General features: G+C 31.1%; 4 protein-coding genes across 5 annotated transcripts in view; 2 read left to right on the forward strand and 2 right to left on the reverse strand.

Moving 5' to 3' along the window:
• The first annotated feature begins 1195 nt into the window (after positions 1-1195).
• LOC125068271 (biogenesis of lysosome-related organelles complex 1 subunit 1) lies at positions 1196-2296 on the forward strand. Its single transcript, XM_047677366.1, has 3 exons — positions 1196-1374; positions 1445-1517; positions 1808-2296. Exons 1-3 carry the CDS (start codon positions 1314-1316, stop codon positions 2055-2057), a joined length of 384 nt encoding a protein of 127 aa, XP_047533322.1. The 5' UTR covers positions 1196-1313; the 3' UTR covers positions 2058-2296.
• A 772-nt stretch (positions 2297-3068) lies between these two features.
• LOC125068441 (pyridoxal kinase) lies at positions 3069-10726 on the forward strand. Its single transcript, XM_047677557.1, has 5 exons — positions 3069-3354; positions 4066-4312; positions 5410-5676; positions 7702-7881; positions 9244-10726. The coding sequence occupies exons 1-5, from the start codon at positions 3259-3261 to the stop codon at positions 9357-9359; spliced, it is 906 nt and encodes a 301-aa protein (XP_047533513.1). The 5' UTR covers positions 3069-3258; the 3' UTR covers positions 9360-10726.
• Positions 10727-10777: 51 nt separating this feature from the next.
• LOC125068282 (lysophospholipid acyltransferase 7-like) lies at positions 10778-13535 on the reverse strand. The gene is made up of 7 exons (XM_047677385.1): positions 13272-13535; positions 12622-12893; positions 12381-12532; positions 12012-12226; positions 11558-11743; positions 11296-11428; positions 10778-10989 (listed from the first exon to the last, which is right to left on the reverse strand). Exons 1-7 carry the CDS (start codon positions 13475-13477, stop codon positions 10795-10797), a joined length of 1359 nt encoding a protein of 452 aa, XP_047533341.1. The 5' UTR covers positions 13478-13535; the 3' UTR covers positions 10778-10794.
• A 1255-nt stretch (positions 13536-14790) lies between these two features.
• Positions 14791-21075, reverse strand: part of LOC125068181 (G protein-coupled receptor kinase 1) — a 34640-nt gene continuing 28355 nt past the window's right edge. The window contains exons 10-16 of one of the 2 annotated variants that reach the window (XM_047677224.1): positions 20739-20880; positions 20146-20320; positions 19577-19677; positions 18668-18830; positions 17901-18069; positions 17238-17482; positions 14791-17157 (exon numbers count right to left, since the gene is read on the reverse strand). In XM_047677224.1, coding sequence (XP_047533180.1) covers positions 16963-17157; positions 17238-17482; positions 17901-18069; positions 18668-18830; positions 19577-19677; positions 20146-20320; positions 20739-20880 — 1190 coding nt within the window. In that variant the 3' untranslated portion in view covers positions 14791-16962. Of the gene's footprint in view, positions 17158-17237; positions 17483-17900; positions 18070-18667; positions 18831-19576; positions 19678-20139; positions 20321-20738; positions 20881-21075 lie in introns of both variants that reach the window. The other variant, XM_047677223.1, reaches the window with a different exon arrangement.

The raw sequence follows: 21075 nt of genomic DNA on the forward strand, positions 1-21075 counted from the left end.
TACCTACAAATACATGTAGAAATCGTATACGATAATAGGAACGTTTTGAAGTTTCTAATTGAGATTATAAAAGCAACCTGCAAATCAGTGGCGGACCAACAGGGGGGCGGAAGGGGCAGCTCGCCCCGGGCCTCCGGTCTTCGGAGGCCCCCAAATGCATCCGTGTTCCCCTGGTCAAATCCTAAACAATACTTTAAAAATGTACTTAGTACCTGAATAATTTCAACAATATAAACACTACACTACACAATAAATACTGCACTCTACAGCCAACTAGACTTTTTACGCGGTACTAATATTCTTTCAACTTTGCTGAGCGGGTAGGTACTTCCCCAGGAATCCCTGAATAAATGAAGTGCAAATAATTCACTCTTGTACGCCTGCATTTACATAAACTAAATTCTATTTACGTTGAAAAATAAACATTGGGCTTATTTTAAATATATTAAATTTCCTTACGTTAATGTTTAAAAGTTTATAAGTGTGTACTGATATTTTCGCGAACGGATTTTTTCAAATTAACATAAATATTTATTAACAGTTCTTGACTAATATATCTTTATTTATAATACAACAATATTCCACTGAAGTACTTATAGCCACTTAATTTTCCATTCAAAGTTCAGATAGCAGGCTCTTCGACTTTCAAACCTCCATTCCTTCACAAATCCATAATGAATATCATAGATTATTCAAACCCACGGCCAAAGACATTGCAGAAATTCTATATAAAATGTTGTTTATTTGGTTTTTTGGCCTCTTGTGGTTGGAATAGACTACTGTGATTTTAAAGTTGGCAGCGCATAAAAAATAACAAATTGCGGCGGCGGAAACAAAAAGTGAGCATCGGTGTTAGTGAAGATAAAATACATTACATACGTATATAATACGTATTATTATTACGTAACTTACATAACTTTGTATTTTAAATGTTGGAAAAGAGTAACGACTTAGTGAGAATATACATTCCGAACCGGTAGATTCACTTAATATAGTTTTATAAAATGACGATTCAAAAGCCTAAATTTGTTTACTATTTGAAAAATATAAAATAGATCGATTTTATCAACCTATAAACAAGTTTGGCCTACCTCATGAAGAAAGGATTAAAATTGCAACAAAATGATAATTATTGCGAAGACATTTAATGCTTATGATATATACTCTGTGCTGTCAGAGTCGAATGTCATTTTTGTTGTTTTGATGTCATGTCCAACACGTAAACACACAAGTTTACTTATAATATTTGAATTAATCAAAACATATTGTGTAAATTTCATTTAAGAATATAGATAAACTGTATTTGTGCGAAAATGCTCTCGTCCTTAATAAAAGAACATCAAACTAAACAAGCAGCTAAACGAGTAGTACAAGGTATGTTTTTATTAATCTATTTATAAGGACCATATTTAATATAACTCTAATTATATGGTGACCATTTCAGAACAAAAACGCAAGGAATGCATTGCAGCTGCTAATGATTTGACTCAAGCACTAGTTGATCACTTAAACGTGGGGTAAGTGTTGTTAAGGTATTAATGGATGTTGTTATAACTTGACATTTAAACATTTTAATTTTCATGTGCACCGTAAAATTGTTACTTACATTGAATTAACAAAGATTTATTAACATAAGAATTGATAACATTTGGTGCTTAAATATATACAAATATAAATTAATATTGAATTTGAACTAAATCAAAGTCTGTGATGCTAAAAAACTTTGCTTATAATCATAATGTTAGGTAACAAATTCACAGATTTGCTTTTTCAATACTAGTCTAAACCGTTACTTTTTTGTTTATAGAGTAGCTCAAGCCTATTTGAACCAAAAGAAACTAGACGCTGAAGCAAAATTGTTACATCAAGGAGCTATTAACTTTGCGAAACAAACACAACAATGGTTGGCTTTGGTTGAGAATTTTAGCAGTGCCTTAAAAGAAATAGGAGATGTGGAAAATTGGGCTAGAAGTATTGAAAGTGATATGAAAATAATCACAGATACATTGGAGAGAGCTTATGAAACAACCCAAGAGAAACCCAGCTCTAGTCAATAACTTAGACTATACTAGTATAATTTAAACATAGGTGTTAAATTTCAGTACATGTATTTATTAAGTTATATTAATTAAATTAAAGGTTAGGAATATTTCATTCTATATCTGAAATGTACAGAAACAATCTTTTTACAGTTTATTAATTTGACTAGCACATTTCAGGTCATTTTATAAGAATGTTTTATAATAAATATTATTTATAGTTGTAAGTCAGGTTAAATAAAATATAGTTGATCACTTACTCAATAAAATTAGTATTCATAATAACACTTAAACAATGATCTACTAATTTACTGTTTACCAGCCTGTATATTTCCTACCTTATACCAAAAGATCTTATCCCACAGCCAATATATTTTTCCAATGCCGAATGCATACATTTATATTAATACATTTGTGCTGCAGCTGACTCAAACAAACTTAAAATATTATATTCTTGAAATTTAAAGTATTATCTATCGATTAATATAACTGAGATATAACTGCACCATTGCTCTACATGCTGCCTAATGGTGCTAAGATAAAATCCTTCCTCTAAATAATTAAATTATTTAGTTTTACAATCGAAAATTTCGCAGTCTTCCATAGTTAAGTTGTTGCAATGCAATTGAAAAACCGCAGTTTGCTCTTTAAGGTATATATCCCCTATATGATATGAATCATCATATCATATAGAACATATACGAACAAGACAAAAGAAAAGATAGATTTTAAAAATCGATTATTTATTTTATATCTCTGGTTACAATTTTCAACTACCGAACAAGTCAGTATGTTAATATCAACAACAACATGATCGAACACTCATTTGATCATGTTTAATGTTTTAATCTTTTTGTTAATATTTCTCCATAAATAGGTAGAAAAAACTATACGGTAACACACAATTTAATATTATATATTTAGCACTAGTGGCTGTAAGGCGGAATACCTTCACCTATTTCAAAATGAAAAAATATCCTTATCACTTTGACAACTACTATTATTTAATGTTCATATTTCATAATCTAATGAAGTAATAATTTGTATTGTCAGTCGGACTTAAGTATTCAAATGTTCAGTCGTTTCTCAGTCTGTTGTACAATATTTCTTAAATCCTTAAAAGTAAGATTAGTTTAATGTATCAAGATTTATTAGTTAATAAAGGTTAACTCGGGATTGACAACAATATATTTCACAATTGCTGACAAATAATATTTTAATGAAAATGTCTTCTGAAACTCCTAGGGTATTATCAATACAAAGCCATGTCGTTCACGGATATGTTGGTAATAAAAGTGCCGTTTTCCCTCTTCAAGTAAGTCATTAAAATATTTTGTATTTTCGTATTCCTTAAATGATATAGTATAAAAAAAAAAAAAACAGTTCCATCTATTTATTTACACCCACACCAGGCTTGTAATCAGATCATGGTAGAAAATAAGAATGGTTGTTTTAAAAAAAAAAATCTTTCAAAGATCAGTAGAATGGCTCGAGGTATTGCAACTATTTATAAGAGGTTTACTTGGTGGTAGGGCTTTGTGAAAGCCCGTCTGGATAGGTACCACCCACTCATCAGATATTCTACCGCCAAACAGCATCACTTAGTATTGTTGTGTTCCGGTTTGAAGGGTGAGTAAGCCACTGTTACTACAGGCACAGGGGACATAACATCTTCCCAAGGTTGGGCGCATTGGTGATGTAAGGAATGGTTAATATTTCTTACAGTGCCATTGTTTATGAGCGGTGGTGACCACTTACCATCAGGTGGCCCATTTGCTTGTCCACCTACCAATACCATAAAAAATAATAATAATAACAATATTAACAAATATAAATCAAATCAATATAATATTGATATAAATATTAGACCAATGGATCATAATATTTGAATTAAATTAGAATATTAAAATGTGGAAGTACATACACACTTTTTTACTACTAACATACTTAAATAATTATTTTTAAGTCATTGTTTATATACCAATTAAAACTTTCTTAGTAATAAACTTTTGTTCCTATAATGTAGATTTTAGGTTTTGAAGTTGACGCTATCAATTCTGTACAATTTTCAACACATGGGGGATATGTACATAAACATAAAGGAACAATATTGAAAAATGAGGAAATGGGAGCTCTTATTGAAGGCCTTATGTTGAATGAAGTTGATTATTTTACACATTTTCTTACTGGATACTCAATGTCCCCTGATTCATTAAAACAAATTGCCCAAATCATTAAAATGCTTCGACAAAAAAATCCAAACTTAATTTATGGTGAGTAAAATTATTTTTTTGGGTACATTAAGATTTTGTATGTTGCAAATTGCTGTCATATGAGCCAGTAATAAATGCTCGTAAAGTAATATTAAAAATAGTGAACAAAAAAAAAATGTTTGAAATATTATAAACTGTAAACCGAAACTAAATGAAAATAATGGATTATGATTGAATATATTTTTTTAAATTATCAATTTTCCACAAACCATGTCCAATAAATGTTTCATAAGGAATATTTTTCCAATTTGAATACTAAAATGAATGCATGTAAAAGATAATATGCTAATGCACAGAGTCGTAAAGATTTAACCTAACAGTAAAATCTTTATCTTGTTATTATGTGTATGGTGGGTTTGATAGTAACATTGTTTAAGCAAATCCTTCATTATACATTTGTACTAAGAACATGACTTCTGCTATATATAAAAAAAAAGTTTATACTATGTTATGAAGTAAATACTTTTTTGTTTGTTTATTCTGAATTAATACAAAAAGTAATACTCTGGTTGTTATGGTATTTTAGTTTTATGATTGGATATAGCCAAAGATAAAACTCTATTGTATTAAACTTATCATTCAACATTGTGGTTACTATTATGAGCCATGTGTTTATGTTAAAAAAATATATTTTAAACACTAAGTTTAAGAAATTGTAATTCTAAAATTAATTTACTTTAGTTATAGGTGATAACCTTATCATTATGAAATAATAGAATAAGATAACATATTGTTATAGATGGTAAATAATGTCAAGGTCTTTGCAAGTCTTAATTTATAGTCGTCATTATATCTGCCACTATAAATATATATTAATAATTTATCTGTCAACTATATTAAACAATAATACATTGATATCTATTTAAATTTACAAGAATTTAAAATTATCTAACTTTATATACACTCCATATATAAAGTTGGATAAATTAAAGTAGACATTTTTTTTAAAGTATTTTTTTTTCAATAGTAAGAAAATAAGATATATATAAATTTGCCATTGTACTTATTGACAATGTTTTCAAACGGTTATTTGGCCTTTTACATATTTCTATCTTATTAATTATGGTAAATTTTGATAATGATAATATTATTTACAGTATGTGATCCGGTAATGGGTGACAATGGGAAAATGTATGTGCCAGAAGCTATCCTACCCGTTTACAGGGATATTGTAATACCTTTAGCCGATATAATAACCCCAAACCAGTTTGAAGCAGAATTGATAACCGGTTTGGAAATGAAAGATCTCACCGGAGCCCTCAAAGTCATAGATGCACTACATAGTATAGGAGCTAAAACTGTTGTTCTCTCTAGTACTATATTGGGGGATGAGAACAATATGATTGCTATTGCCAGTAATAAAGGTAAATTTAAATTTATTTTTAATATAGTTAGTTAATATATCTATATATATAATATTAATATATAATTAGTTGACAATGAGATAAGATATACTGCTAAATGTTTGGGTTTTATAGTATACTAGCGACCCGCCCCGACTTCGCACGGGTGCAATGCTGATACTAAATATACTACAGAATTTCTTAAAATGTTTACAGTTTTTCAAACGTTAGACAATACAAACCGTTCCTGCGTTTTAAATCTGTAATGTCATCGAAAATATTCATTTAAATTACATGCTGTAAAGGCCATATTGATCTGTATTAAATGCACAATGTATTTACTATACAATGTACTGTAATATACTATACAATACAATGTATGTACTTAATTGGATTAGGGTTAATGCTGTATTGCTTATAGTCGCTTTGAAAATAAGCCATTATTACTCGTAAAAAGTAAAGGATAAAAATGGTTGTTGTGGGCTATCCCTAAAATATGGACATATACCATTGCGGACTTTTTTGAAGACCTTTTTAAGGTGTACAATACCGTAGTACATTATTTTGATCTATCTCGTAGGGTTCAGCCAGCGTTTGCAATGTAAGCGAAAAAATGTGTTAATTTACGACATCACTTCAGAAATCTCTGAAACTATTAGTGTTCCTCTGCTAAATTGTGCATGTATTATACATATAAACCTTCCCCCTGAATCATTCAATCTATTAAAAAAAACCGTTAAAGTTTTGTAATTTTAAAAATCTAAACATACATAGGGACAGACAGCGTAAGTAAGTTTTATACTATGTAATGATGATAAAGGTTTGAAGGTCAGGTATCTTAATGTTCGAATTTTACACATTGTTAAACACATTCGTAACAAAGATAGTTAAACATCTGATTTTAAACGAGCATACTAAACGTGATTCTTTATTTTAAATGACAAATGTTGGTTGATTTAAAAAATATTCATTCAACGAGCAGTTGAAAACAGTTATGATTTCACTAAATAAAACACTTAAATTGTGTCGTGATAGCTGGTCTGTAAGGTCGATTAAACTTTTTATTATTGTTCTGGTTAACCACCGTTAATTGATAAAGCACGTGAATTTTAATCATAGTTCACGTGTTCAAATCAGTCCGGATTTGAATTATTATTGAACCAACCTTCGCACAAGGTAATTAATCGTGTACGAAAGTATTGCCAATTCATGTATATATGCCTACTGTCTCGGTAAAGAAGACAAACATGAGGCATGCGTTAAATTTGATGAAATTATGTATCATTTAATTAGTGAGGTGGACAAAATCCTACATCCTACTTCTTAAAAAAATAAGGAAAAATTTAGCCAGGCGTTGGTCTCAGGTGACAAACCGGGATATCAGACCGAGCGTTAATTTAAACAGGCGCAAATTAATGATATTCCTCGAAAATAATTTATTTCATTAAATCTTCTAACATAATTCTAGATATAGATAGAATATTATAGATAGAATTAAATTCTAGATAATAGTATAGTGTGAACTATTTGATGATGTTGTAATTACGGACACAAAGGGTGCAACTACTATTTTATATCCATACTAGCTGTGCCCGCGACTTCGTGCGCGCTTGTATTTAATAAAAAAGCGTGACTTTATTATTATTTTACACATAATTCTAAAATAAAAGTAGCCTAAGTTACTCCTTATTACATCAGCTATCTGCTAGTGAAAATCCCATCAAAATCGGTCCAGCCATTCCAGAGATTAGCCGGAACAAACAGACAGACAAAAATTGTAAAAAATGTTATTTAGGTATATGTACCGTGTATACATACATATGCATTTAGTAAAACGCGGTTATTTTAATATTCCAAACAGACACTCCAATTTCATTATATGTATAGATTAAATAGCAAATGGACAGACCAAAGAAACGGCCTATGCTCAAATAATGTAAATGGAAAAATGTTTATTTGATCCTTTAGGTTAAAGTACCTAAAGGATCTAGGGTACCTAGAAAGGTACTTCATAAATGTTAATTTAGTTCTTAATATTGGTTTCAGAGTCCTGTTATCAGATCGAAATACCAAAAATAAACGCAACATTTACCGGCACCGGAGACTTGTTTGCGGCATTGTTCCTAGCTTGGTCTCATAAAACTAACAATAACTTGAAACTGACGCTTGAGAAGACAATAGCGACGCTCCAACACGTCGTCAAGGATACTTATGAGAAAGCTAGAGGTATTTATTATTATTTTATTAAATATACGTATTTTTTTATAAGTTGAAGTTATATTAGTTATCACCGTATGAGCAACAAGATATAACAATTATAAATGCAAGATGCATGAGTTCGTGTATACCTGTGTGTGTGCGTGTTATCATTATCAACCGCTATTATTATTATTATTTTGAATATTTTAAACTTGCATAATTAAAAAAATAATAATGAATATGACCCTGGCCGACGACTTGATTCATTTTTCATTTAATTCGATTCACAACTTTTTTTTATTATTTCGGTGAAGCAACATTGAACGTTAGCTAAATTTGCGATTACATTTTGAAATCGTGCTCGATTATGAAGACATTGTGAGAAAAATTTCTGGATCTTTTCGATCAAATAATTGTACCTGTAGAATATTCCACCATCATGCATTGAAACTTTTAAAACAACACGATGGACTTAAAGTATATGAGATGGATATACATCGTTGACCCGATTGGATGTTAATGACAAATATGCCGCGCGGTAACCTCCCACCCCTTGTGCTCTGGAATTGTAAGACAAAATTGCTACAGGTCCGTTCAGCGCAACGACGTCTCGGCGACAGAGGGTTTGCATCACGATTTGCGCTTTGATTACGTAAAATAATATTTCAAAAGATATTTTACAAAAATTAGCAAAAAATAGCCCTCAGTATAGCATTACTTAACATTCCGATTTAAATTAAAAAAGAAAACTTTTGATAGATACCTGCCTATCTTAGGAAAAAAAGCTAATAAACGTAAACAGAAGGTACTTTGCGTGTTTATTTAATTATGTTTTTTGAAGCTAAATGGAAATGCTAAATGTCACGAAAATCGACAAGCCTTTTTCAAAAAAAAAATTGTTGACTTTTAGTGAGAAAAAATGCTGCAACGTTACTCAAATGTTGCTTTTTCACGTACATATATTTTTCTTGGTGGCAGGGCTTTGTGCAAGCCCGCCTGGGTCCACCCACTCATCAGATATTCTAGCTCCAAACAGCAATACTTACTATTGTTGTGTTCTGGTTTGATGGGTGAGTGAACCAGTGTAACTACAGGCACAAGGGACATAACATCTTAGCTTCGGCTGGTTGGTGGCGCATTGGTGTAATGTGCGGAATGGTTATTATTTCTTACAGCGTCAATGTCTATGGTGGTGACCATTTGCCATCAGTTGTTGGTCTAATTGCCTGTCCGCCTACCTATTACATAAATATATATATATTTCCACGCTTTTATAGATGGCTTGAGTCCATCAGTGGGACACCTCATGTTATTTGATACTGTAATGTTTCAGTATTGAATAAAACAAAAGTATATTATATGTATTTGATTGATGTGATTTAATTACAGCGTTGCAACCAACTGGAAACATTTCACCAGCCTTGTTGGAATTGAAATTAATTCAAAACAAAGCTACTATTGAGGATCCAAAGATTATTATAAACAGCAAGGAAATTAGAATTTAAGAAGAATATAATTCTATAAGGTTATTGTTAAATTTTTTCATATTAAATTTTATTATTTGTTGATTTATTTTAATGGTATTAAACTAGTACAAACATTTTGTTATACGTTATTATTAACGTAGCCTTATTTGTGTAATAAACTAAACATTAGGCTGACCAAAAGCTTCATAATTGACGACTATTTAGAAAGGGACAAAGCGACTGTGCTGCCAATATAGATTAAGGATAATTTCATACATAAACATGTCACAAAGTGCGTTAATAGCATCGATATTAATATTATTATAACATAGTAATATTGTTGTTCGAAGTCTGTTACTTAAATTTATATAAAAATTGTTTTAAAAAATGACGGTACACATGTGTACGTACGGTATATTGAAAAGGTGGAGACAATTTGCCTCACGATTGCTTCGTCTTTCGCCCGCTTTGGTCGTATTTGCTTGAGTTTATCGTGCATAGCTAGCGCTAAGCTTAAATTAGTGATGTTTGATATTATAATCGGAATTTATTTCAGAGGAACATTATGTTATATCTTCATAAATATATAAAAAAAGTACAAAAGACAATAAAACATTTCCATACCAATAATTATAATCGTATAACTAAAAGAGATATTAGTATTTATATAGCCTTTTAATTCCGCAATTATGAGCTTAGCTAACTAGTAAAATAGGTTAAATTCTCAATTTATTATATCAAATTACCATAACATGATGATTATTTATAAATATTGACGACCGTTAGGTATTTTCTAATTCATACAAGGTTATAATTAAAGAATTATATGGACGGAGATTTAAATCTATGAAATACTTTACATAGATCTAATATTTAAAATATATAAACTAACTTAGAGCTGGTACAGTGAAGTGAGGAATGCAGTAGGTAGACGATACAGTGATGTGCTAGAAATCGATTCATTCTAAACTAATTTTAATATATTGTAACGTTGCACTAATTTAAGTTCAGTATGATTTTATAAAAGTATATTTTTTGATGGAATAATTGCTTCGTTAAATAAATGTTGAAAGTGAACAGTGTAAACCATATCGTATCGATTCGAAATTAATCATGTTTATAGTGAATATAGGAATTTGATATGTGCAACATGAATTTTAATCATGTATATAGGAAATTGATATTTGTAATGTGAATTCAGACCATATTGATATTTTTTCATGATGAAATAAATGAAATAGGATTCTGTTAGTCTTAAGTTCAACAATTGTCTTCCATACAGAATAAGTGTCTGTGATATGACGAATAATAATGATTGTTTATTTAAAAAATAAGTTTTAAGATTTAAATTAAGCATTTAACTTTTGTTATGGACTTATTTAAATATTATAATAAATGGCTATTTATACAAATTGAGTTCGTTTTCTTTTTTCTTATAATCAAATAAAACTATTATATGTTCATCGAAATTTAATCATAAGCTTCTTCTAGTTTTATAAACTATAACTGAATAAATCATCAAAAAGACAAGTAGCAAGTGGAAAACCCAAAAAATTGAATTATAATACCTCAATACGATATCAGTATTCTTGATAACGAAACACGGAGTCAGGTACAGTAGACAAAACATACGCATTATTGAGAAGCCGATGTCCCAAGGAAGTTTTAGCTGAAAACAAAATTAAAACAAACTCAAAATCTTTTCATTAATATGGTTTAGAGAAGACCAGAATAATGCAAGGCATGTTTCGCGTGATTTTAATTTTTAAATGAATATAAGTAAATAGCGTAAACTAAAAATGTTGTTCATTTTTGGTTTAACAACAAACTTTATTTAGTAAGAAATCATTACTTATTTAGGGAGTACGCTAGAATAGAAGATAAACATAGGTGCATGATGTAAAAATAAAATAGAGTGTTCTGAAAATTATGATGAATAACGGATTTTAAAAATAGTCATTCTATTTTTACTCACTGCGCCGGATGTATCGTATAGCACATTGTACTCTGCCTCAAGGTGAACGTAAACCCACAGCGTAGAAGCTATTATGAATTGAGGTAATGTCGGACCAGACCACAACGTCCAAGCCAAAAGAGAAAAAGCACTCCTGTAATTAACAAAACAACATTTCTGTATAATGATTATTTAGTATTTTCCGTCATTAATATACAAAGCATTACAAACGATTTATTTTTTAAATAACTCACAAATCGTATAATTATTTTCTAAAACATACCTCACTTCTTTATTTGACTTGACAAATGTTTTTTGTACATATGCCCAAAACCAATAGCGTGTGGGCATGTCCCAACTCCGCATCGTATCCTTCATCTTGGGCCCTATGAGCAACCCTTCAACATCAAAACACTTCAGCATGGAGAAATTGTATTCCTCTTCAAGTGCCACATTAGTGGAAGTAGTCCTGGTAAGATATATGTAAAACTTAAAAATCATATTAAAATAGTAAACAATAATTAATAACTAGACATAATAATACCGGATCACAACATTTTGTATCTGGTCGAAAAATACAGCTCAAAATAACACCCGCATGATATTACGAATATTCCTCAAGAACAGGAATCTAATTCGCAAACGTTCACACAGAAACCGGGGCTCATAAACACTCTCAGTTACAAGTGCTTATGTAACTTTAAGAATCATAACATTTCAGAGCAATGAAAACTTACGCCAATGTAACAAAACTTAAATGAGTAGATGGTCCAAATCCTGGTATTGGCTGACATTTAGCCGGGTACACTCCGAACCCAGCTTCAGTGAAGACACTCGTGCATAACATCATGACCGTCTTCCAGTGGAGGAGATACATCGTTAATTGCGGTATATTGTACAAGTAGCGAAAATCAGCTCCATACATATTGTAAAATACGTCTTCATAATAAAGCTGAAAATTCGCTATTATATTAAATAACCAAACAACGCTTTCGTTTAAATTGTTTATAAACGGGGAAAAATATTTTATTCATATAATTTTGAACATTTTATTACTGTCATTGTTACGCGTATATGTACGTATTTTTGATGATGATATTTAGTACCTCTGGAGAATATTTTGAGCGCAATAGCAAATATCCAAGCCAACATACAATAGCTTTTTTTAATTTTTGTTCGGTTATAATCCTGCAATCCCCTAGAGCTCCGAAAGGGGCATTGAAATGATCATCGAAAATTTTCCACCTGTAATAAGGACCTGAAAATTTTAAATAACATTTTTATCTAACTCGATGACGATCGATCGCTATCCGTGATAGCTATTCAAAACATTAATATTCTATTTACCTCTATGAAGCCCAATAAAATAATAAGAATATGCAATAATATCAGCGGCACTGGGTTCTGGGGCAAGACTGTCAATATCTTTAATATTAATTTTCGATACGTTTATTCCCTTAGCATCCGTCCTTATTTGAACTGCATTCATTTCGAAAGCTAATCCAACTAGTTTTAAGGCTAACGTTTGATTCAGCCAAATTATGTAAATGTTCGTTACGTTTAAGTGAAGGTATATCAAGTATATCCATGTGAAAGCCAAGCTAATTTGGTGTAAATATCTAGAACAGTACAAATATATATATATATATAAATATATATATATATATATATATATATATATATATTTAATATAAAATATATATATATTTATTAATAATTTAAAACATAAACAAATAAACAAGATTGGCTTTATGACTAGCTAGTCATTTTGGTCATTTATTTTATCGATTTGATTCTTCTTTTTTGAAGTTTTCTATTATTTTTTAGAAGGTTTTTGCGGAAAAAAATTGGAAATACTCGCAAAACTTAAGAGCGTAACTGTCGTATAGCAGCTTATAGGGGTTTTCTAATAAGGACTGTGAGCAAAATATCAGGAAAACGACTTGGGGCAGCTAGTTTTTAAAGAAAATAATTTAAAAAAATCTAATTCAACTTACCGCCTGTCACAGCATTTGATAATGATAATATTCCCCCAAACCATGAGTGCGGAGTGGTACACGTGATGACCACTGATCAAGCAGACTAATAACAAGCCTAGTCCTGTCCCGTAATTTCTTTTCATATCCATATCCGTTATTTTCTTATAATAGCTACCAAGTGATATGCAAACTAACAAGGAAAAATAATATATAAATTCAGACATTATTTAATTTTGCTTGAAATTACTTCCCATTTGTTTTAGATGGAATATTATTTTTGTAAATTCGATAAATAGCGTTTTTAAAAATATTATATCATACAATAATTTTATAAAACAAAAATGTATTCGAACATTGTTAAAACATTTTACACTCCACAGGTTTCTTTTATTTTGAAAATTTATTTCACTGTGGCCATTCCACTAATTTACTGTCAAGTGTCAAGTATATAGACAATATATTACATCATTAACATATTTATTGTCTTTGAAATTTTTTTTGTAAACAAAAAGTATAACCATATTAATGAGATTAAGATGATTTAATTTCATGAGATAATTAATTTTTAATATCGTGAAAAACAACATTTCCATTTGTTAGAACATCCAGGATATTCATTAATTTTTTTAAATTATATTTTATATATTTTAATTGAAATTATATAGTAACAGTATGTTTGGGTTGTAAATAAGGAATTTAGAATAAATAAAAGTCTTTATGATTAAATAAACAATTTACTACACATAATGTAGGTTCACAATAAAAATATTTTCTAAAAAGAGGTATGTACGATAACACATTGTCTGATACAGATCTAGCTGTGTGTATTGTTCTATAACAAACTACATAAACAAATTAACTTCGAATATCAATATACGCTATGTAACGTGGTGAAAAGCAAATTACAAACAATAGAAAAAACCTTAAATGCTTTTTTTACATTATTTAATACTAATTTGGCAAAACGGAATGTTGAGAATTCATAAATCCATTGTAGCCTACATATTGTTTATATAATTGTATTATATTACTGAAAATTTTGCGATAGCTTAATAGCCACACATGAAACTACTCAACCAATGTTTAAAAGTAAAGAGCAGAAGCAACAAAAATAAATATAAATTTAGTTAAAGACAAACACTGAAGCCTCCTACAAGTGAATATGCATTTTAAAACAATATTTTTATCACATTAGACAGAATGATTTTATCAAACAACCTAACCTATAATACTGTTTAAGCTGTAAATATCTATTGTATTTTCAAAATAACTTCATTCAATTATCCAGTTGTGTAAATTCAATTGACTAGCATCTAATCCATACACTATTATTATTATTATTATTATTACATAAGGTGCCGAGTTTAAATATAAAATAATATATAAAAAGGTACATATGAAATAAAATCTTACATTAGAGAATAAATATTCATTATTTTATACATGTCGTCAGTTGACATTTATATTTAATTGTAACTTATCTACAATTTTTACGAACCATATTTAAATATGATAACAATGTTTTATTAAATAAAACATGTATTTCTAAAATTATGGTCTTTATATAACCAGACTTGAAAATCAAGAGATTACTTTGATTTGATTATTTCATATTATTGATGTATTTTAGTATCCAATATATTTTGAGTAGAATACTTTAACACAAAAAAAAACCGGGATTTATATGAATAACTTTTACAAGTTATATAATTGGCATAACATGGATTGAACTTACTTTTTAAGCGCAATTACCATATTTAAGAATATTATTATATTATAAAAAAAACTATCTAAATTTTTTTTGTTTTCTTTGTAATGTAAGTTGTAATATAGTTAGAAACTAGCTTCAAATGCATTACATATTTACCCATCTAACTATGAGTTCAAAAGTAATATATATTATTTAAATCGAAATAATTCTGAATCCATAAAACACAGTTCGGAAATCTAATGAGTTTACTAATAGGTAGGCAGAAAATATCTATCGGTAAAACGAAAAGTTCCTACTTTACTAGCTAATAGGACTTTTACGACTTCTTATATTACGCCTTTAATAGTATAATATGTACAATTAAAAATTTATTGCATCGTTTTATACTACAATATTACAATAATAACTATTAATTCAAAATAACATCACACCCTGTCACCTTTGCATGTTTAAACATACTGAGGTGTCCGCATACACTCATCAGATAATCAACCATCAAAATGCTTGTTAATTTATGGCCTAATTAATTATAAACTCAGTATTATTATATCATATTGAACACTAGTACTCAGATAGCTCTTGATAATAATAAATAATTACATAATTAAATTTCTCGAAAATATTATTTTATATTGTTTAAAACAATCAGACTATTTCGATCCAGATTTACGACATGCACTTAAAATTGTGATATAATTTAGTAGGAGACAAACAATTAAATCTGTATCAGACATAAACTTTCGTTTAAATAAATTGCATTGTTATAAAACATACAAATGTCTCTGTAAAAGTCACTTTCAACATCATGTGGAGAACATAATTATGATAAAATTCTTAAAATTGGAATATCATTTAAATTCTCTCTAATTAATTATTTTCTTCACAACTATTGTTATTACCACACCTAAGGTAGTTAGAAAAGTATTGCCTCTATATTTCATATGAAAGGAGATTATTTTTATAATAACTTTACTTATATATCTTTTTCTATTTGAATAAATAACAAACTTATTGCATATGCAACAGTAGATATGAAACAAATATAAATTTAAGTACCTTGTAATAAATAATTGCAAAATTGTTTTAACTACACATAATGCAACGCAAACTTATTCAAATTGCACAAGAGAGCCAGCAGAGATAACATAAATACAATATAAGTTATATTTTATACATATTGTGCAATAGACAGATGTAACTGAAGTGCTAGATTCTCTAATTATAATTTAAATCGATTAATTTCAAGCAACTATCAATATACACTTTCGAATCGAAATGTCAAGACACTAATTTTTATTAATAACCAATGTCAATTAGTCAATTTGTATTTTTTTTTTTTAGTTTTATTATCTATTGCACAAACACAGACATATAGGTAATCTCTATATCTACTAGAATTATATTTTATTAATTTTTTACATAGTTAAATACAACATCCAGAATGTTTACATTAATAATTACAAAATTTAATCCGTGCAAACAATTACAAAAGTTATACCCAATAAAGTCACTGTAAAGGAATTTTATTTATACACTTTATTGAATGCCTATATCATCGATTCGTACAACAATAAAAATACGAACAGCATTTATTTATTAATAATTGGCAGTCCTAATAGTCACTATAGTCCTTACTAACGAGCGGCGGCTTCGGGCGGGGAACGACGCTAACGCCGCACTCGAGCGGCTCTCATTGAACTCTCAGTTTACAAATATGGAAACGGCCGAGGCCGTCCGCTCGTTCGTCTAGTAGCTTCATATCATAAATCTATTAAATCAGAATACCTCAACGGTCAATCCCCGATCGACGATCCGACTACACTAACGGGCACACCACTCACAATCCGCACCACATCGACATGGCATCGTACTTCGGTCGGTTTCACTACACTCGCAGCACTCGCACCGATCGTCATGTTCCGCTCACTTGATGAGCTGCGCGGCGCTCTTGGAGCGGCGGAACATCTTCGCGCCCTTGTTGGGCGCGGAAAGCTCGTGCTAGTTGCTCCCGTTGGGCGCGCGCGCGGGCGCGGGCGAGGCGGCGGGCGGCGGCCGGCCCAGCGCCAGCGACTCCTTCGCGCCGTCCGTGCCGTAGATCTTGCCCGCCTTCTTCGCCATGGACGCCAGCAGCTCCTGGGAGCACTTGTGCGCCGACCGCAGCGATATCGCCCACTCCTTGAGTCCGATCTCGTCCTTGAATTTGTAAAATTACGGTCGTTTATATGTGAAGGGTTAGTTTCGGTTGAGAGACTGTGCAATGAGACTGTACTCACGGTATTGGTTAGAACGATTTTGGTATCGTTCCTAGTCCTCAACACGATACACTGCTCGCCTTTGACGGAGACCAAATCGGAGGAGACTTCTTCGACGGTGTCGAGGAGGATCATTTCTGGCTTGGCGCTGTTCTCGAGATGGAGTTCCAGGCGGTTGGGATAAAGTTTGGCATAACGTGTCTGCCAAGCACTAGCGAATGGTCCGCCTAACTTTTTGATATATCCATGCAATATGCAATCAGACTCTGAAAGATAATGTTTTATAAAAAATATACCAATAAAAATACAAACAAAAAAGAACAAAGAACCACTAAAACGACAACTTCAACAAGTATTATATAATAAAGGCAAATCACTGGATACATGCCTTATATATACTGAAAATATTGCATTAGAAGCTAACTAACTTTAAGCTAAGAAATAATAAAATGTAAATCGGTGCTAGAATTCATAGATAATCCTGACTATTTTATTTTAAAAACAGCTGTCTTTGGTTCGCAGCTCTTGCAGATGTATTTTCTTTCCGAAGCATTAGTCATTTGTACTTGGTTTATACTAATATCAATTTGAATTTAATATTATCGAAAAGTTGCTGTCAAAAAATCTCATAACGATTTTAACATTTGTATACAAGTTTTATATATCAAAGAAATCGATATCAACCTTTTTCGTCCGCGTCAAACTTTTGCTTCTGCTTGGACTTTTTCTTCATTTCGAGTTTATCAGCCTCCTGATTGATCGTTTCGAACACGGTTTCCGCCACCTCTGACTGCCAGCGCTCGGATATCACGAGCGGGAAATCTTTGTATTGTGCTTGATCAGCTTCTGTCAACTATATTCAAGATTATATAAAAATTAACTTCCTTAGTTGACAAGAAATCCAATAACTATATTTATATTTTAGACTTGTAATACTGACTAGTAATATTAACTACCTTTAGATGTTAAATGACGGCAGACAGACGAATATAAATGGAAGCTTTAACTGGTTTTATTAAAAAAAAAAAAGTAACACCAAGGTGAATTAATAATAATTAATTAAAGGGCCGTGGACATAAAATATGTTAGGATATGCTCATATGTATAGAAAAGACGTACGACCTGGTATACCGGGTCACTCTGTATATGGGATTGGAAGATCGCTTAGTGGGTAAATGGTTCTTTACTTAGGTACTCTTTCTATTTGAACGACTTGATTTTCTGCAAACATTAATTATAGGTGACGTACCAAAGCTAAACCGAAATCGAAATAGGAATACACCAGAACCAAGTAATATACCGAATATACGTGCGTTCCAAAATCAAAATATACTTTATTCAAGTAGTCTTTTACAAGCACTTTTGAATCGTCATTTAACAAAGTATATCAAGCGAAGCTCCCACCGGCCAGGTGCCCCGAAGGCGTGCGTACGCCCGAGGGCCGCGTATACCTTGATGCCCTTGGTGTCCTCCTCGTCGAAGCTGCCGATGTCGAAGGCGTCGGCCGCGTTGACCTCCCCGCGCGGCGGGATGAGCGGCGGCGTGTACTTCTGGTGGTACACCTGCTGCCAGTCGATGCCGGCGAAGAACACGTGCTCCTTCACCTCGTCGGCGCTGAGGGCACGTTTGTTTGAGCATCGGCTTCATACATTACACAAACTAACTCTACAAATAATCGTAACATTTCTTTCCACACTCAAATTATGTCTCATGCAATTCTTTGTGTCACAGGATATTTTAATATTCGTAAAAATATAATTTATCTATAGTCTTTGGTAGGAGTAGAGTAAGACACATATTTACATATTTCCACGCTATCTCTGCTGTAATATGCACTACAAACAGGTCTTGATTAATATATTTATAATACATACAACGGCTAGAGGTTCTACTAAACTTATACAAATTGCACAATATATCGTCAATCAATTTTATATATCTAATAAACAATTAGTTAGCCGAGATGGCCCAGTGGTTAGAACGCGTTCATCTTAACCGATGATTTCGGGTTCAAGCCCAGGCAGGCACCACTGAATTTTCATGTGCTTAATTTGTGTTTATAATTCATCTCGTGCTCGGCGGTGAAGGAAAACATCATGAGAAAACCTGCATGTGTCTAATTTCAACGAAATTCTGCCACATGTATATTCCACCAACCCGCATTGGAGCAGCGTGGTGGAATATGCTCCAAACCTTCTCCTCAAGGGAGAGGAGGCCTTAAGCCCAGCAGTGGGAAATTTACAGGCTGCTAAAGCTAAAAAAAAATAAACAATTTAACTGTTTACAAAAGTTAAATTGTAATATTGTAATACTGGACACATTCAAATCTGTCATAAAAGTGACAATTCGTAAAATCTTACCCTCGTCCCTTGCAGCCGAGTCGCTTGTTGATATCTCTTTGTAATAATCCCTCCAACAAACTCTTCAAACTTGGGCTAAATGATTCAGGCAGTTCGACATTCTAAAATATAATATATATATTTTTAATAAACTTCAAAACAGAAAATTATCATAAATTTTCAAATAATTTTTTTTGCACACCTCAAATGTTGAAGCATTTAGTGTACTCTAGACGTACTCGTACATTAAATCCTTTGTATAATTGTATAACACTTAAAGTTAAAAGTTTTTTAATAACTAGTAAAAAAATAATGGAAAAGAGTAAATACTGAGTTTGCTAGTTCTCCTCAGTAAAAAAGTGCGATGCAAAAGCCTATTCGAATAAAGTGGAAATCACTATCTCAAACAACCTACTTTGATATAATCTCGAAAGTCATTATTACAAATACGCGTATTAGATTTTTTTTTTATTCAGCTCTCCTTGTAACAATAATTTCCATGATTGAGGTTTGCAAATTTTGAAATTACATGAAAAACAATTATTTTCTAAATAAAGTATATATTGAACTGAAACAAAGATTACATGTACCATGGTGAGAGTCATCCTGTCTATTTCGTGTTTGTCCTTAGTTTTGTGTTGGCGGAAGGGCGAATGACCTTTCAGAAGCTTGTAGAGCATGCAGCCGAAACTGAACCAGTCAGCCGAAGAGTCGTATCCGGTACCCTTGGACAGCACTTCGGGTGCCATGTAACCATGGGTTCCGCTGGAAATCATAGCGAACTCCAATGTAACCTTTTAGTTACTAACATTTTTAAATAATTTAAACTACACATAATTTTGTTGAATTTATTGTTTTAATACTCGTCAAAGGAATGGTAGAAATATGATTTAAACTATTAAACTATTTAAAAGAAATAAAGTATTTCCTGTTACAATAATTATACTTGATAGATTGACTGGCACAATATTCAGATAAAATAAGTATATTGAAAAATACTTGTCAATACTTTTTATGCTCTATAAATAAAGTGATTGAAAACATTTCCTGTCATTTGTTAAATCAGATCTTTAAAATTGTGACTAGATTTATCCATCTTACATAAGTAGGAGATATGTTGTCTTAGTAGTTTTATATAACAGACAGCGATGTATATCTTTGACATAAATACATTTAAACTTACACGCTGGCGTGCGGTTTCTTCTTAGAGAAGTCGCAAGCAAGTCCAAGGTCGGATATCCGAACGTGACCGTGTTCGTCGAGCAATATGTTCGCTGGTTTCAAATCTCTGTACACTATGTGTCGTTTGTGCATGTGTTCCAAGCCTATAAAAAATCATAACATTATAAATACATATGTATAAACGGCACAATTGTTATAAAATACAAATGTAATTTTATTTTATTTATCAATATATCGTTAGTAATTTGAAAAATTAAGCTGGTTTACACTAAGACTGACAATATTGATTATTATCAAAAACGTAGTTGTTTAAAGCAAAACATTTAATTGTTATAAAT

The sequence above is a fragment of the Vanessa atalanta genome, chromosome 13, assembly GCF_905147765.1.
Source record: "Vanessa atalanta chromosome 13, ilVanAtal1.2, whole genome shotgun sequence".
NCBI lineage: Eukaryota > Metazoa > Arthropoda > Insecta > Lepidoptera > Nymphalidae > Vanessa > Vanessa atalanta.

Bases quoted from the DNA above. Each gene is read 5' to 3' on its own strand.
- LOC125068282 (XM_047677385.1), bottom strand. From the start codon at position 13,477: ATGTCTGAATTTATATATTATTTTTCCTTGTTAGTTTGCATATCACTT. The intron at 12,533-12,621 runs GTAAATAGAATA...TAAAATTTTCAG, and splicing joins TTTTATTGGGCTTCATAGAG to GTCCTTATTACAGGTGGAAA. The intron at 12,227-12,380 runs GTACTAAATATC...GCGAATTTTCAG, and splicing joins GCTCAAAATATTCTCCAGAG to CTTTATTATGAAGACGTATT.
- LOC125068271 (XM_047677366.1), top strand. From the start codon at position 1,314: ATGCTCTCGTCCTTAATAAAAGAACATCAAACTAAACAAGCAGCTAAA. The intron at 1,375-1,444 runs GTATGTTTTTAT...TGACCATTTCAG, and splicing joins AGCTAAACGAGTAGTACAAG to AACAAAAACGCAAGGAATGC. The intron at 1,518-1,807 runs GTAAGTGTTGTT...TTTTGTTTATAG, and splicing joins GTTGATCACTTAAACGTGGG to AGTAGCTCAAGCCTATTTGA.
- LOC125068441 (XM_047677557.1), top strand. From the start codon at position 3,259: ATGAAAATGTCTTCTGAAACTCCTAGGGTATTATCAATACAAAGCCAT. The intron at 4,313-5,409 runs GTGAGTAAAATT...TATTATTTACAG, and splicing joins AAATCCAAACTTAATTTATG to TATGTGATCCGGTAATGGGT. The intron at 7,882-9,243 runs GTATTTATTATT...ATTTAATTACAG, and splicing joins TACTTATGAGAAAGCTAGAG to CGTTGCAACCAACTGGAAAC.